The sequence below is a fragment of the Primulina tabacum genome, chromosome 18 (genome assembly GCF_025594145.1).
Source record: "Primulina tabacum isolate GXHZ01 chromosome 18, ASM2559414v2, whole genome shotgun sequence".
NCBI classification, from domain to species: Eukaryota; Viridiplantae; Streptophyta; class Magnoliopsida; order Lamiales; family Gesneriaceae; genus Primulina; species Primulina tabacum.
The window spans coordinates 226,765-241,977 of record NC_134567.1 but is presented as its reverse complement, the minus strand read 5'-3'; the positions used below and the strand labels follow the sequence as shown (position 1 = coordinate 241,977).

General features: G+C 47.9%; 2 protein-coding genes across 2 annotated transcripts; both read right to left on the bottom strand.

The window, feature by feature from the left end:
• Positions 1 to 2,333: 2,333 nt before the first annotated feature.
• Positions 2,334 to 7,146, bottom strand: LOC142533489 (uncharacterized). The gene is made up of 7 exons (XM_075640292.1): positions 6,708 to 7,146; positions 5,869 to 6,485; positions 5,533 to 5,769; positions 5,368 to 5,422; positions 4,365 to 5,321; positions 3,452 to 4,287; positions 2,334 to 2,885 (listed from the first exon to the last, which is right to left on the bottom strand). The coding sequence occupies exons 1-7, from the start codon at positions 7,144 to 7,146 to the stop codon at positions 2,334 to 2,336; spliced, it is 3,693 nt and encodes a 1,230-aa protein (XP_075496407.1).
• A 509-nt stretch (positions 7,147 to 7,655) lies between these two features.
• Positions 7,656 to 8,561, bottom strand: LOC142533487 (uncharacterized). The gene has a single exon (XM_075640291.1). It carries the CDS (start codon positions 8,559 to 8,561, stop codon positions 7,656 to 7,658), a length of 906 nt encoding a protein of 301 aa, XP_075496406.1.
• Between the last annotated feature and the right edge of the window lie 6,652 nt (positions 8,562 to 15,213).

Sequence of the window (15,213 nt, the reverse complement as noted above, 5' to 3'; positions counted from 1 at the left end):
GCATCGGAGCCACAACAACCTGAGGCACCAATGGAACATCCTCAACAATAGCCTCTAAAACATGAGAAGAAGACGATGGGCATGAAGATGAACCAACACCAGAATTACCACCTGGAAAGGAATCTCCTGAAATGGAGTGAAGAACCGCAAACTGATTACTCGAAATAGGAGACTGTGGAGTAACCTGACTAGAAGCCTGGCGGCGCCTACGTCTCTGCTGAACCCATCCTGGCTCAGTACTCCCAGAACCAGGACCACTAGAAGGAACCGAGCCAGGCGGAAAACCTTGAGGCTGACCCGAAGAAGGAGGCCGCTGCCCCTGAGCAAAAGAACGGCCACCAAGAGCCTTATAACCAGAACGAGAACAACGCTGCACTGAATGACCTAGCATCTTACAATCCGTGCAAAAATAGGGGACTTTTTCATAAACCACCCCCAAAGTCTGCCGGTGGCTGCCCCACCCGACCCAGATCTCATCCAGACGAGGAAGCAACACATCAATCTCAACACAAATACGGGCAAAAGATCCCCGAGAACCATCAGCGGTGATCTCATCCACCATAACAGGGTTCCCTAAGAGCTTACCAATCTGATAAAGACACTTCTTGTCATATAAATGCAACGGTAGATCAGGAATACGAACCCAAACCGGAGCAATCGAAGACTCAGCCTCAAATTTAAACTCCGGTGTCCATTTGAAAAAACGTATCGACACTGACCCAATAGAAACTAAGTCCTGAGGCCAGAACTTCAAATAATCTTCCTCGCTAGAGAAAATAAGAACCAGAAATCCTCGGGGAAGAAATTTCAATGTAAATGAGGCCAAAAAGCCAAAACGAGAAAAAGCAGCCAAGATATCACTATTGGGTGTAACACCCCGGTTCCCTGTAACACGGCCAATCAACGCAAATTTAAAAGGCACTGACAGAGAAGAAATAACCTGATCCGGGAATAGAATACCCGGTATACCATCAACAATGGCCGGTTCAGGAATCTCGCCCACCAAACCACCAAACCCGGCAAAACTCTGTCTGGCTGGAGAAGGAGCAGTAACATCCCTAAAAGAAGCCAAGGGTGTTGCTTAGGAAGCGGAAACAGAAGCCGGAATTGCATTTGCAAAAGAAACCGAAGAGTTGACCATCGGTTGACCACCAAAAACCGGCGACGGCGAGACAACCACCAGAGCACCACCAACCACCGGCGACGACGAGGGTGTCACGGAACCGGTGACCAAAGGTGAAGAACCGGGCTGAAACGGAGGCAATTGACCGGAAACGTTCGCCGGAAACGAACCAAACACTTGATTTTGGGCGTTTCCGATCGACGATGTATTTTCCGAAATTGAAGGCATAGATATCTTACCCATGACTTGATGAGTTTGTAGTAGAGAGGAATTGCAAAAATCAGCAACCGATCCGGAGTAATTGAGTTTTGAAGCCAACGCATATATAACTTGGGGGCTGAAATTCGTAGATGTGAAATTCCCGCCGCCACTGGACTCCGATGAAGCAATTGAAGATACCAATGGACGCGCCTGGTCCTGGGCATTCCGGATCGGGGTCTTGATCGGAGAACCAAGACCGGAGCTGGCCGTAATCGGAGCCGAAACATTCGGCGTCGCGGTGAACAGTACTGACGGAACATCGCCGGACGATTGCGGGATGCAAATGAACTCCGTTTGGGCTGATTTTTGGACCAGAGGATAGACTGGAGGAGACGATTCGAATGGTGTAACAATCGTCGCCGGACGATGATCGAAGACAGGTGTGATTCCGGGCGACGGAATCTGCGCAATTTCCGGAGCTTTGACCGTCGATTTGGCCGGAGAAACGACCTCCGTTGGACCTAAAATTCGGATAGCAGCCTCGTCTCGCCGAGGCGCACCTGATCGTACCGGTGGCCGGCCGGAAACCGGCGCCGACATGGGGGCGATTTTTAGGGCGAAATTGGGGCTTTTTTGACACTATTCACAAATGAGAGAAAAAATTTTGGGGCAAAATGGGGTTGGTTTCGGTTTGGGGTTTGGGTTTCGGGTTTCGGGTTTCGGGTTTAGGGTTTCGGGTTTCGGGTTTAGGGTATAGGGTTTAGGGTTTAGGGTTTTTTTTTTTTTTTTTTTTTTTCCGGAAAACACCGCCGGATGCGGGGGGGTTAGGCAGACCCCTACCTGTATATATCCACAAAATAAACAGTAACAAAATACAGAATACAGAAAAAAAAACCTAAAAGAGGAGGTGGATAAAACCATAACCTCCTCAAAAAGGCTAAAGCAGTAGAAACATAAATACAAAGCAACCTAGGGAAGGAATTACAAAAGCAAAACGATTCCTAGAAGACTACCAAATAAGCGGCAACAAATATTCAAAAAGGAGAAGCGCTATGAACCACATGCTGAGGAAGACAAAATGATAATGGCGAGATGATCGCAGAGTCCATGCAAAAGCTCTCATCCCGGAGCTATCATCATGGAGAGTCCAATCTGTCAATATAAATATAATCTGGTAGCTGTCAACTGTACCAAACCCACTAGTCAAAAGAAAATCTGGCCAGGAAGCCACTATACAATGGCGATCACAGAGTAATATATAGATCGCAATCCCGCCAGAACAAAAGATATCTAGCATCTGAATCAAAAGAGCAGAGATCTCGATCCCATGAAGTAGGAGTCTGACGAACATGTCATAAGAAGCAGAGGATCCTTTAGAAAGCACCCCATGAATCCACCATGACATCCAGCAAACACCTCTACAATAACTGATACGGCGGCCAAGGAGAACCAGCAGTAAACGCCCTCCAGGAACCATGAATGTGCCAAAGGAAAGCACCAACAGAAATAGGGCAGAAACCCACTCAGAACAAACAAGAATACACACATCATGTGCAAGTGTCTAGACCCACTTGCACAGACCATACGGAAGTGAAAAACAACCTCCAAGTACACTAACCTGCAATAAAATATATATATATATATATATATATATGTATATAGATATAAATAGATATAGAGCCAGAGACCATAAAGAAAGAGATCCAAAAAAGAAGAAGGGGCTGCAAATGGCTAAGAGGATCTGTTTCTGAGGTATGGAAGCCCAGAATGATCAGATCTAGCAAGGGTGGAGATGTCTGGAGGTAGGGAAGGACCTAACTCTAAGGTGTACTGCCTAAAAGTATGAGCCCTCGCCGCCAAGGCATCTGCCACAGAATTCCCTTCCCGGTAAATATGCGATAAATGAACAGATCGCCCCCTCATCAACAAAAGAATCCGTGTAACAAAATGTTCAAGATCCCAGCAGCACCGACGAGAACGAAGTAAAAGAATGGAAATCCAAGAGTCAGTCTCAATCCAAAGAGGGAAGAGATGAAGATCAGAAGAAATGAGAAGACCCCTCCAAATAGCCCATAATTCTGCCCGGACATTGGTCCCAACTCCAATGAACTCACTGAAAGAAACCACCACATGCCCAGAAGAGTCACGAACAACCCCACCAACAGTAGAGGCCCCAGGACTACCTCTCGAACTCCCATCTACATTCAATTTAAAACACCCGAACGGCGGCCGCAACCAACGAACAATCGTCAGTTTACGAGCCCTACGCAACTGAACAAAAATCCCCATAGCCCTCGCAGCCTGCAAAACACCCCGCCAGTGCATGGGCTTAACAGTAGATGCAGCGTGAGCGAGGCGCAAATAAGACAAAATCTGAGACTTAACAGTCTCCGCGGAAATGTGCAAATGACGGTGTTTCGCATCGTTACGAGCCGTCCAGAGAAACCATAAAACAATGAAAGGCAAAAACTCCTTCACGTGGCCCCTAGGAGTCCACCCCGGATGCCTCTTCCAAGCACTGAGGAAGAGTCTGAAATCACTGGTAAGGGGAATACGGACATGAAAAACAGCCCCAAAGTAATGCCATACAGACCTGGCAAGAGGGCTATCAATGAAAATGTGCGTGAATGTCTCAGGCATCTCACAACACTGACATTTAGACGCCAGCTCGAAACCACGACGCTGGAGCACATCGTCAACTGGAAGCCATTGATGCCAAAACCTCCAGAGGAAGAAAGACATAGTAGGCCTCAGCCAACTGCCCCAGCAAGGAGTGAAGATATCAGAAACTTGGTCTCTCAAGCGGACAAGCTCCCATGCGGATTTCAGCGAAAAAACACCGTCAGAACTATGCACCCAAATAGCCGAATCGGGCTCCCCCGATGCAATAGGGATCAGAGTAATAGTCTCAGCAACAGAGGGTGGAACAACTGAGCAGAGGAGGTCAAAATCCCAAGCCCCATCTGAAAGAAAGTGAGAAACACGGACACCCCGATCCCCCCTAAGCAGGACCTGACTAGACAAGGGAACATCCCCACACCAGATGTCATCCCAAAAAGCAACATCTCCACCCCAATTCTCCATCGAATGCCAGATTCAGCACGAGCCCTAATCTTAAGCAAACGACGCCAAGTGGGAGAAATGAACCCAGCAGATGAAACATAAGCTGGATGCACCAACTGGCAGTATTTTCTCATCATGAATTTGGCCCATAGGGATGAACCTTGACGAAAACGAAACCATAATTTAATGGAGAAGCTATCCACAATATCTTTGAGCCTGCGAAATCCAAGACCCCCTTCAGAGACAGGAAGACATGCACGAGACCACCTCGCCCAATGCCATTTCTTATCCAAGGATCTGGATCCCCACAGGAAACCATTGAAAACATTCTCAAGCCTCTCCATAACTGCCAGAGGTGGCTGGACTACCTGGAACATGTAAATGGGAACCGAAAGGAGGACACTCCTAAGGAGAGTCATACGGCTCCCCGGGGAAAGAGTTTTAAGCTCCCAACCCTCCAACTTCTTACTCACCATCTGCACAAGGGGATCAAAAAGAGAGCAAACTCTATTCCCACGAAACAAAGGAACTCCGAGGTATTTGATAGGAAAACAACCCTCCCCAAACCCAGTGATACGAAGGAGACGGGAACGAGTACGACCAGAACACCTCGGAAGCAAAATAATGACACTCTTAACTGCATTCACCAACTGCCCCGAGCAGTTTTCATAGTGATGCAAAAAATCCATGAGACTGTTCATCTCACGAGTCCCACCATTGGCAAAAATAATGATATCATCAGCATAGGCCAGGTGGGAAAGAAGGAGATCACAACCAGATCGGTACCTAATCGCAGGATACTGACGATAAAGACGATCAAGACCACGCGAAAGGTACTCTGTCCCCAAAATGAAAAGAAGTGGGGACAAAGGGTCGCCCTGCCGGAGACCCCTAGTGGATCCAAAGAATCCAGTGAGTGAACCATTGATATTAACTGAAAATTGGCAATGAGAAATGCAGGCAGATATCATCGACACTACCTGCTCTGAAAAGCCATAATGCCTCAAGACATCCAACAGAAAAGACCATTGGACCCTATCATAAGCTTTAGCCATATCCAGTTTCAAAATAACATTGCCACCACGGGTGGGGAGAGAAAGACTATGAGTGAGCTCTTGAGCAAGGAGGATATTATCCGAAATCACCAGCCCTGGAACAAAGCCACTCTGATTCCACGAAACCAGCCTCTCCGCCACCTCCTTCAGCCGAGAATATAAAAGTTTGGAAATTATCTTATTAGTCACATTACACAAGCTGATAGGACGAAAGTCCGACCAAGCCTGAGGACCCATGACTTTGGGAATCAATGTGATCGTGGTGACAGTAAACCCCTGTGGCAAGGGACTACCCCGAAAGAAATCCAGGACCGCATCAAAAACATCCTGATGGACAATCTCCCAGCAATGCTGAAAGAAGGCCGAAGAGAATCCATCAGGCCCCGCCACACTATCACGATGAATGGAGAAAACAGTCGCCCGCACCTCCTCCAAAGAAGGAGGGGCAGCAATATTTGCGTTCTCCAAATCCGAGATCACCAAGGGGAAATCAGAAAAATCTGGGCAAGAAAGCACAAAAGGATCCCCAGTAAGCAGGTTTTGAAAAAAGGCGGCCCCAGACTGCTGAATAAGCTCAGGGGAAGTAATGCAAGAGCCATTATCCCAAATACGAAAGATTTTATTAGCCACCCTTTTTTTCTTGACAATATTGTGGAAGAGTTTGGTGTTCCTCTCACCATCCTCTAACCACCTACAAGCGGCTTTTTGCCGCCAAAAATCCGCCTCCATGGCGGTAACCCTAGCAAGATCTGCATTGCAATTGGACAAACTAGTCCAATGCGAATCCGAAGGAGCAGCCTCGCAATCTGCCTCAGCAATCCGGACAGCCTGCTCCGCCTCAGCAAGTTTGGCAAAAAGATAAACACTCTTATTCCACCACTTCAGATGGCTTTTGAGGCGCTTCAATTTCACAAAAAGACGGGGCATACCGTTCAAATGACACGGTAAATTCCAATTAAGCCTCACCGTCTGCAAAAAACCATGGTGCCTGAGCCACATGCTCTGAAAGCGAAAAGAACTCGGCCCACTAGCAAAGACCGGGACTGACACAAAAAGAGGACAATGGTCAGAGACCGTATGAATGAGGTGCTCCACACGAATAGAATGAAAATGGTCACCCCAATCAACAGACACAAAAACCCGATCAAGACGCTTCCAAATGGTCTTGTTCGTCCACGTGAACGAAGACCCCTCAAAACCAGCATCTACTAACCCAGAATCCAAAATAAAGTGATTAAATTCTTCCATGGGAAGCAACCGCCCACCAGAAGAACCCAAACACTCCGACGAATTCCTGACTACATTAAAGTCGCCACCAACAAGCCAAGGACCCTGAGCAGGCTTAACCTGAAGCAAAGAATTCCAAAGCTGTCTGCGCTCAATGTAGTCACACTTAGCATAAACAAAGGAACAAAAGACAGTGGTCGGCAAAAAAGTAGCAGAAACCCGGAAGTGAAGGAATTGAGTGTGATCAAAAAGACACTCAACCATGACATCCTCAGCAAAGAAAACCCAGATATGACCCGAGGAGTTCGATATAACTCGAGAAAAACCAAAACGACGAGTCATAAAACGAACATCCAGATCAATCATGGGTTCCAAAATAGCCAAGATCTTGACTCTCTTATCTTTAACGTGGGCATGTAGCCTTTGTTGAGACTCCGAGCTCCGGAGCCCCCTGACATTCCATATGAGAAAATTCATGGAGAATGGGCACCAGAACCGCCCTGTCGCTTTTTACGCGACCTATGAAAAGCATTCTCCTTCCTTTTCTTAATATCCCCCATATCAGCATCCAGAATACGACCTTCAGACCTACAGCCATCACCCGACTTAGAATGCCGATCGAATTCCTGATCAGTATCTCCAGCAGATTCCAGCCGGAAGACCAGCTCACTGACAGAAGGACCCTGCCTAGCAACCAATTCCTCTACCGTAGAGGAAGCATCATCAGGAGACAAAGGAACAGAGGGGATGGAATGACTACTGTGATTCAAAGTACAAGGCCCCAGAGAACCAAACACAGGCAACTCACTAGTAGACGGGACCCCAATACCATCCACACAATCATCCAACTGTAACCCTCCATCAATAACCTCATCACTGAGGATCACACCCTCAACAAGAACAGACTCCAAAGGATCTTTTCCAGAAGACCCAACACCGGCATCCTCCAGATTACCACATGGAGGGTCCATATCAACACAATCTAATCAAACAGGATCAGGCTCCGCATCCTGCCCATGCGAGAGCACCTCAAAAGGATTCAACTCAAGAGGATTCTTTCTTGGAAGAACCTGCCGAACTGGCCTCTTTCTCCCTCTACGTCTGGGACCCGTGCCAGTTTTCTGAAGCTGAGGCTGGGTCCCCAAATTAAAACCAGAATTAACACCCCCTGGAGGGGCAGACTCTGTAGATGGGGGAGACTGGCCAGAAGCACGGTCAGCAGGCTTAGGACGAACAGGTTTGGGATTTTTTCCATGGGAATAACAAACACTGGTCGAATGACCCAGCATTTTGCAATCCATGCAGTACCCGGGGATTCGCTCATAAATGACATCAATTTCTTGAGCATGATCACCCCAACCCACCCAAATCTCTTTGACTGGCGGTTCGAGCACATTAATTTCAACACAGACGCGAGCAAAAGCGCCTCGAGAAGAATCTGCAGTATGATCATCCATCTTCACCGGTTTCCCCACAATTTTGGCCAAAGCAAAGAGACTTTGCTTAGAAAACAAATGAAGGGGAAGACCTTGGAAGCGGATCCAAACAGGGGCAATGGGTGACTCCTCCTGAAGATTAAACTCTGGCGTCCACTTAGAGAAGCGGACCGACAGAGGTCCAACCTGCATAACCCCCTTAGTCCAAAAGAACGCATAGTCTTCTTCACAAGCAAGTGTGAGAACAAGAAAACCCCGAGGCATGAACTTTAAGTCAAAAGATCTAACTAGTCCCAATTTAGCAAAAGCCGCAGAAATACCAGAATTTGGAACTAGAGATCGATTCCCTGAAATTTTTCCAACCAAAGCAAATTTGAAAGGTTCTGCGAGGGTAGAAATAACCTCATCCGGGAAAAGAATACCCGGTTTTCCATTTCGAAGAGTCGGCACAGGCATGTCATTCATCGAATTGTGCAACTCATCAAAACTTTTTTTGGCCATTCGAGGGGACGGTGGAGTCAGAATATCACGAAATGACACAGTAAGCGGAATTGGAACACGCGTACCTGGTTTGACCGAAACATCACAAGTGTTGACTGCCGAGTCAACTCGCCCCACTCGGCTGTTTGACCCCACCGAGTTGATTCGCGAGTCACCTACCGGAGCACCACCCTGGAACGGCGACGGTGAGGGGAGCCCAGAACCGGGACCAATTGAGCTAGAACCGGGCAATGGAGGGATCGATTGGACTACAAAAGATGAAGAAAACCGAGTTGGCTCAAGAAATTGGGGGTTTCCGACCGGTGGCCGGAAACCTGAAATTGACCAGGGTAGAACCCGACCCATGACTGGACGATCACAATGGCCAGAGGAATTGAAGAAAGACGGTGGCACGACGCCGGAAATCGGAGATGAATGTGACGAAACAGCGTCGGCCGGTGCGGAAATCTCAGATCTGAAATTGCCGTCGATTACGAACGGCATTTTGGATGAAACCGGTGCCATTGAACTCGCTTTGGAATGTAGATTACAGATCGGGCCTTGGATTGACGTTATGTTGGACGAATCGGCCGGAATCGAAGAAATAAATTCCGGCGAGTTTGAAAACAGTGCAGGCGGCACTTTGAACACCGATTGCGGCGGTTCTACGGAGTTGTTTGAGGTGAGGCTGGTACCAATCTCTTCGTCTGGTCGAGGCGCATCTACCGGTAGGTACCCGACGCCGATATGAACAGTGGACGGCGAAGTAGCGAATTTGAACGGAATTTGCGCGATTTCAGTCGGTAAAATAGGAAGGTTGCCGGACTCCGATGACTCTGAAATTTTAGTATGATGATCGGCAGGGAAAGATGGTTCTAATGGTGTAGGTGGCCGGCCGGGATCCGGCGGCAGTGACATGGCGGCGGTTGAGCGTGAATAGTACTATTTTTGGAAATTTTTGGGATATTTTTTTTTTTGAGAGCGTTTGTAACTGGTTTTGGTTTAGGGTTTAGGGTTTGGGGTTTGGGGTTTGGGGTTTTGGGTTTAGGGTTTAGGGTTTAGAATTTAGGGTTTAGGGTTTAGGGTTTTTTTTTTTTTTTTTTAAATCAAAGTTTATTTTTATACAACAAAGAGCAGTACAAATAAAACCTAATGGGAGGGAGACTGTGTCAAGACCTCCGCAAAAGGCTATACAATCACAACATCAAAACAAAAATAACGACATACTACAATAGGGCAACCCGAAATACAACAGAACAAAAGGCAAACAAACCATAGACTGCCCCAGAAAACATCAATCAAAATAAAACAAAGGGTGGGCAAGGAGAACTCTGCAGTGAACGCCCACCTCAAAACATATCAACCTGAATCAGGCGGTCGCCCATAAGGTAACCCCGCCTGACTCTTCTGAGTCCTGTAAAACCGGCGCTGCTGTGAGCGCGTGCGACCGGGTAGTGGCAAGGACTGACATGCAGTAGTAGGAGGAAGAGCCAAATCAGCCTCTCGAGAACCACCCCCAAGGTCAATCTGTAACGGAGTAATGGGACCAGAAGCTGTAGTAACAACCATCTGTGACGGAGCAGTGGAAACAATCATCGGGTCTATCACCACTGGAACAACATCAACCGGAGAAGAGCTCGACCCAGAACTAGACCCCTGAGCACCACCTGCAATAACGGAAGTAACAACCACTGAAATGTCCTGAGGAGTAGGCATGGTAGCCACCACAACCTGAGGCACCAATGGAATATCCTCAACAATAGCCTCTAAAGAATGAGAAGAGGACGATGGGCATGAAGATGAACCAACACCAGAATCAACACCTGGGAAGGAATCTCCTGTAATAGAGTGAAGAACCTCGAACTGGTTACTCGAAGGAGAAGCCAGAGGAGTAACCTGACTAGAAGCCTGGCGACGCCTACGTCGCTGCTGAATCCATCCTGGCTCAGTACTCCCAGAACCAGCACCACTAGAAGGAACCGAGTCATGCGGAACACTGTGAGGCTGACCCGAAGACCCTGGATCAGCCGAAGAAGTATGAGGACGCTTTCCCTGATCTTTGGAACGGCTGCCAAAAGACCTAAAACCAGAACTAGAACAGCGCTGCACAGAATGGCCTAACATATGGCACTCCGTACAAAAATAAGGGACTTTTTCATAGACCACCCCCAAAGTCTGTCTATGACTGCCCCACCCCACCCAGATTTGATTCGGACGAGGTTGCAACACATCAATCTCAACGCAAATGCGGGCAAAAGAGCCTCGAGAACCATCAGCTGTAATCTCATCCACCATAAGAGGGTTCCCTAAAATCTTACCAATATGATAAAGACACTGCTTGTCATATAAATGCAGAGGTAAATCAAGAATCCGAACCCAAACCGGAGTAATCGAAGACTCGGCCTCAAATTTAAACTCTGGTGTCCATTTAGAAAAACGAATCGAAACTGTCCCGATAGAAACAAACTTTTGAGACCATAATTTAAGAAAATCTTCCTCAACAGAAAAAATAATAACCAAAAAGCCTCGGGGAAGAAATTTCACGGTAAACGAGCCCATGAAGCCAAAATGGGAAAAAGCAGTCATGATAGCACTATTGGGTGTAACACCCCGGTTCCCTGTAACACGGCCAATCAACGAAAATTTAAAAGGCACTGACAGGGAAGAAATAACCTGATCCGGGAAGAGAATACCCGGAATACCATCCACAAGAGTCGGCTCCGCAGGCCCACCCAGCATGTCACCAAACCCTGCAAAGCTCTGTTTGGCTGGAGGAAGAGCAGTGATATCTCGAAATGAAGCCAAAGGAGGGACTGGTGAAGGCGGAACAGTGGCCGAAACATCAGGAGCAGAAGAACATGTAGGTTTGACCTCCGGTTGACCCCCGGCCAAATATGGCGAGGTGACCACCTGAACATCACTACCGACCAGAGACGACGATGGGAGCACAGAACCGGTACCCAAAAGAGAGGAACCGACCGGCGACAGAGGTGATCCACTCGACTTAAAAAACCCAAAAGGTATTTCGACACCATTATGCATGATAGTACCTAACAGTTCCGCATGAGTGGGCAGTTTAAGCCGAGAAGGCAAACGAACTGTAGAACGCACAGCACTTACCGGAGCAGCAGTACACAAAGGCGCTACTGCCGAGTCAACACGGTTGAGTTGACTCGGAGACTCGACCACTTTCACCGGTGAGTTTCCAACCGGAGCAAAGCTAAAGGCCGGTGACGATGAGGAGGGACAGGAACCGGCCACTAAACCACCTGAAACGGCCGAAAACGTGTTGAACCGGGCAGAACTCGGCGACGAACTCGCTTGAAACCCATGAATTTGGGCGTTTTTGATTGCACCAACATTTGCTGAAATTGATTGCACCATGGAGTTACCCATGACTTGTAAAGTATACGGTAAAGAGTAATTGATAATCGGAGCACCTAAGCCGTAGTAATTGGAAGACGAAACCGGCGCACCTAGGGTTTGAATGGTGCCAAACGTAGATCTGAAATTCCGTTCACCACCGGACGTTGTTGGTAACGGGCCTTGACTCATTGGAAGCGCCTTATCATGGGAATTCCGGATCTGGGTCTTGATCGGAAAACCATCACCAGAAACGGCCGTAATCGATGAAGAAGTGGACGGCGACGCGGTGAACAGTGCCGTCGGGACTTTGCCGGTCGATTTGGGGAAGCAAACAGACTCCGATTGACCTGAAAGTTGGACACGAGGACCGACTAGTGAAGACGGTTCCAACGGTATATCACTCGATACCGGACGATGCACGGTTACCGGCGCGACAGATTTCGCCGGAAATTGCGCAAATTTCGGACATTTGATCGTGCAATTGGCCGAGCAAACGTGCTCCGATTGACTTGAAATTTTCACAGTAACCTTGTCTTGCCGAGGCGCATCCAATGGTACTATTGGCCGGCCGGAAACCGGCGCCGACATAGGGGCGAATGTTAGGCGATTTTTGACTTTTTTTTTGGACACTATTCACTGTAGAGAAAATTTTTTAGGGGCGAATGGTTTGGTTTTGGTTTAGGGTTTAGGGTTTAGGGTTTAGGGTTTAGAGGGGTTTAGGGTTTAGGGTTTAGGGTTTAGAGGGTTTAGGGTTTAGAGGGTTGAGGGTTTAGGGTTTAGGGTTTAGGGTTTTTTTTTTTTTTTTTTTTTTTTAAAGAAAATTTTATTTATATACAACAAAAGAGCAGTACAAAGAAAGCCTGATGGGAGGGGGACTAGGCCAAGACCTCCGCAGAAAAGGCTACAGAAGCATAACATCATAACAAAAATAACGACATACTACAACAGGGCAACCCAGAATAAAGCAAAACACAGAAATAAAAACATCGGGCGCCCCGGAATACATCAGACAAACTAATAACACTGATGGGCAAGGAGAATTCTACAGTGAACGCCCATCAGAAAATCATATCAACATGAATCAGGCGGTCTCCCATAGGGTAACCCCGCCTGACTCTTCTGAGATCTGTAAAACCGACGCTGCTGTGAGCGCGTGCGACCTGGTAATGGCAAGGACTGACAGGAAGTAGTAGGAGGAAGATCCAAATCAGCCACTCGAGAACCATTCCCAAGGTCGATGTGTAACGAAGTAATGGGACCAGAAGCTGTAGGAACAACCATCTGTGCCGGAACAGTGGAAACAATCATCGGGTCTGTTACCACTGGAACAACATCCACCAGAGAAGAGCTCGCTCCAGAACCAGACCCCTGAGCATCACATGCAATAACTGATGTAACAACCACAGGTATAGCAGGAGGAGAATGCACCGGAGCCACAACAACCTGAGGCACCAATGGAACATCCTCAACAATAGGCTCTAAAACATGAGAAGAAGACGATGGGCATGAAGATGAACCAACACCAGAATTACCACCTGGAAAGGAATCTCCTGAAATGGAGTGAAGAACCGCAAACTGATTACTCGAAATAGGAGACTGTGGAGTAACCTGACTAGAAGCCTGGCGGCGCCTACGTCTCTGCTGAACCCATCCTGTCTTAGTACTCCCAAAACCAGGACCACTAGAAGGAACCGAGCTAGGCGGAAAACCTTGAGGCTGACCCGAAGAAGGAGACCGCTGCCCCTGAGCAAAAGAACGGCCACCAAGAGCCTTATAACCAGAACGAGAACAACGCTGCACTGAATGACCTAGCATCTTACAATCCGTGCAAAAATAGGGGACTTTTTCATAAACCACCCCCAAAGTCTGCCGGTGGCTGCCCCACCCGACCCAGATCTCATCCAGACGAGGAAGCAACACATCAATCTCAACACAAATACGGGCAAAAGATCCCCGAGAACCATCAGCGGTGATCTCATCCACCATAACAGGGTTTCCTAAGAGCTTACCAATCTGATAAAGACACTTCTTGTCATATAAATGCAACGGTAGATCAGGAATACGAACCCAAACCGGAGCAATCGAAGATTCAGCCTCAAATTTAAACTCCGGTGTCCATTTGAAAAAGCGTATCGACACTGACCCAATAGAAACTAAGTCCTGAGGCCAGAACTTCAAATAATCTTCCTCGCTAGAGAAAATAAGAACCAGAAATCCTCGGGGAAGAAATTTCAATGTAAATGAGGCCAAAAAGCCAAAACGAGAAAAAGCAGCCAAGATATCACTATTGGGTGTAACACCCCGGTTCCCTGTAACACGGCCAATCAACGCAAATTTAAAAGGCACTGACAGAGAAGAAATAACCTGATCCGGGAATAGAATACCCGGTATACCATCAACAATGGCCGGTTCAGGAATCTCGCCCACCAAACCACCAAACCCGGCAAAACTCTGTCTGGCTGGAGAAGGAGCAGTAACATCCCTAAAAGAAGCCAAGGGAGTTGCTGAGGAAGCGGAAACAGAAGCCGGAATTGCATTTGCAAAAGAAACCGAAGAGTTGACCATCGGTTGATCGCCAAAAACCGGCGACGGCGAGACAACCACCGGAGCACCACCAACCACCGGCGACGACGAGGGTGTCACGGAACCGGTGACCAAAGGTGAAGAACCGGGCTGAAACGGAGGCAATTGACCGGAAACGTTCGCCGGAAATGAACCAAACACATGATTTTGGGCGTTTCCGATCGGCGATGAATTTTCCGAAATTGAAGGTATAGATATCTTACCCATGACTTGATGAGTTTGTAGTAGAGAGGAATTGCAAAAATCAGCAACCGATCCGGAGTAATTGAGTTTTGAAGCCATCGCATATATAACTTGGGGGCTGAAATTCGTAGATTTGAAATTCCCGCCGCCACCGGACTCCGATGAAGCAATTGAAGATACCAATGGACGCGCCTGGTCCTGGGCATTCCGGATCGGGGTCTTGATCGGAGAACCAAGACCGGAGCTGGCCGTAATTGGAGCCGAAACATTCGGCGTCGCGGTGAACAGTACTGACGGAACATCGCCGGACGATTGCGGGATGCAAATGAACTCCGTTTGGGCTGATTTTTGGACCCGAGGATCGACTGGAGGAGACGATTCGAATGGTGTAACAATCGTCGCCGGACGATGATCGAAGACAGGTGTGATTCCGGGCGACGGAATCTGCGCAATTTCCGAAGCTTTGACCGTCGATTTGGCCGGAGAAACCACCTCC

Bases quoted from the DNA above. Each gene is read 5' to 3' on its own strand.
- LOC142533487 (XM_075640291.1), bottom strand. From the start codon at position 8,561: ATGCCTGTGCCGACTCTTCGAAATGGAAAACCGGGTATTCTTTTCCCG.
- LOC142533489 (XM_075640292.1), bottom strand. From the start codon at position 7,146: ATGAATTTTCTCATATGGAATGTCAGGGGGCTCCGGAGCTCGGAGTCT. The intron at 5,423-5,532 runs GTGATTTCGGAT...AGCTTATGATAG, and splicing joins GTGGCTTTGTTCCAGGGCTG to GGTCCAATGGTCTTTTCTGT. The intron at 5,322-5,367 runs GTAGTGTCGATG...GCCAATTTTCAG, and splicing joins ATTATGGCTTTTCAGAGCAG to TTAATATCAATGGTTCACTC.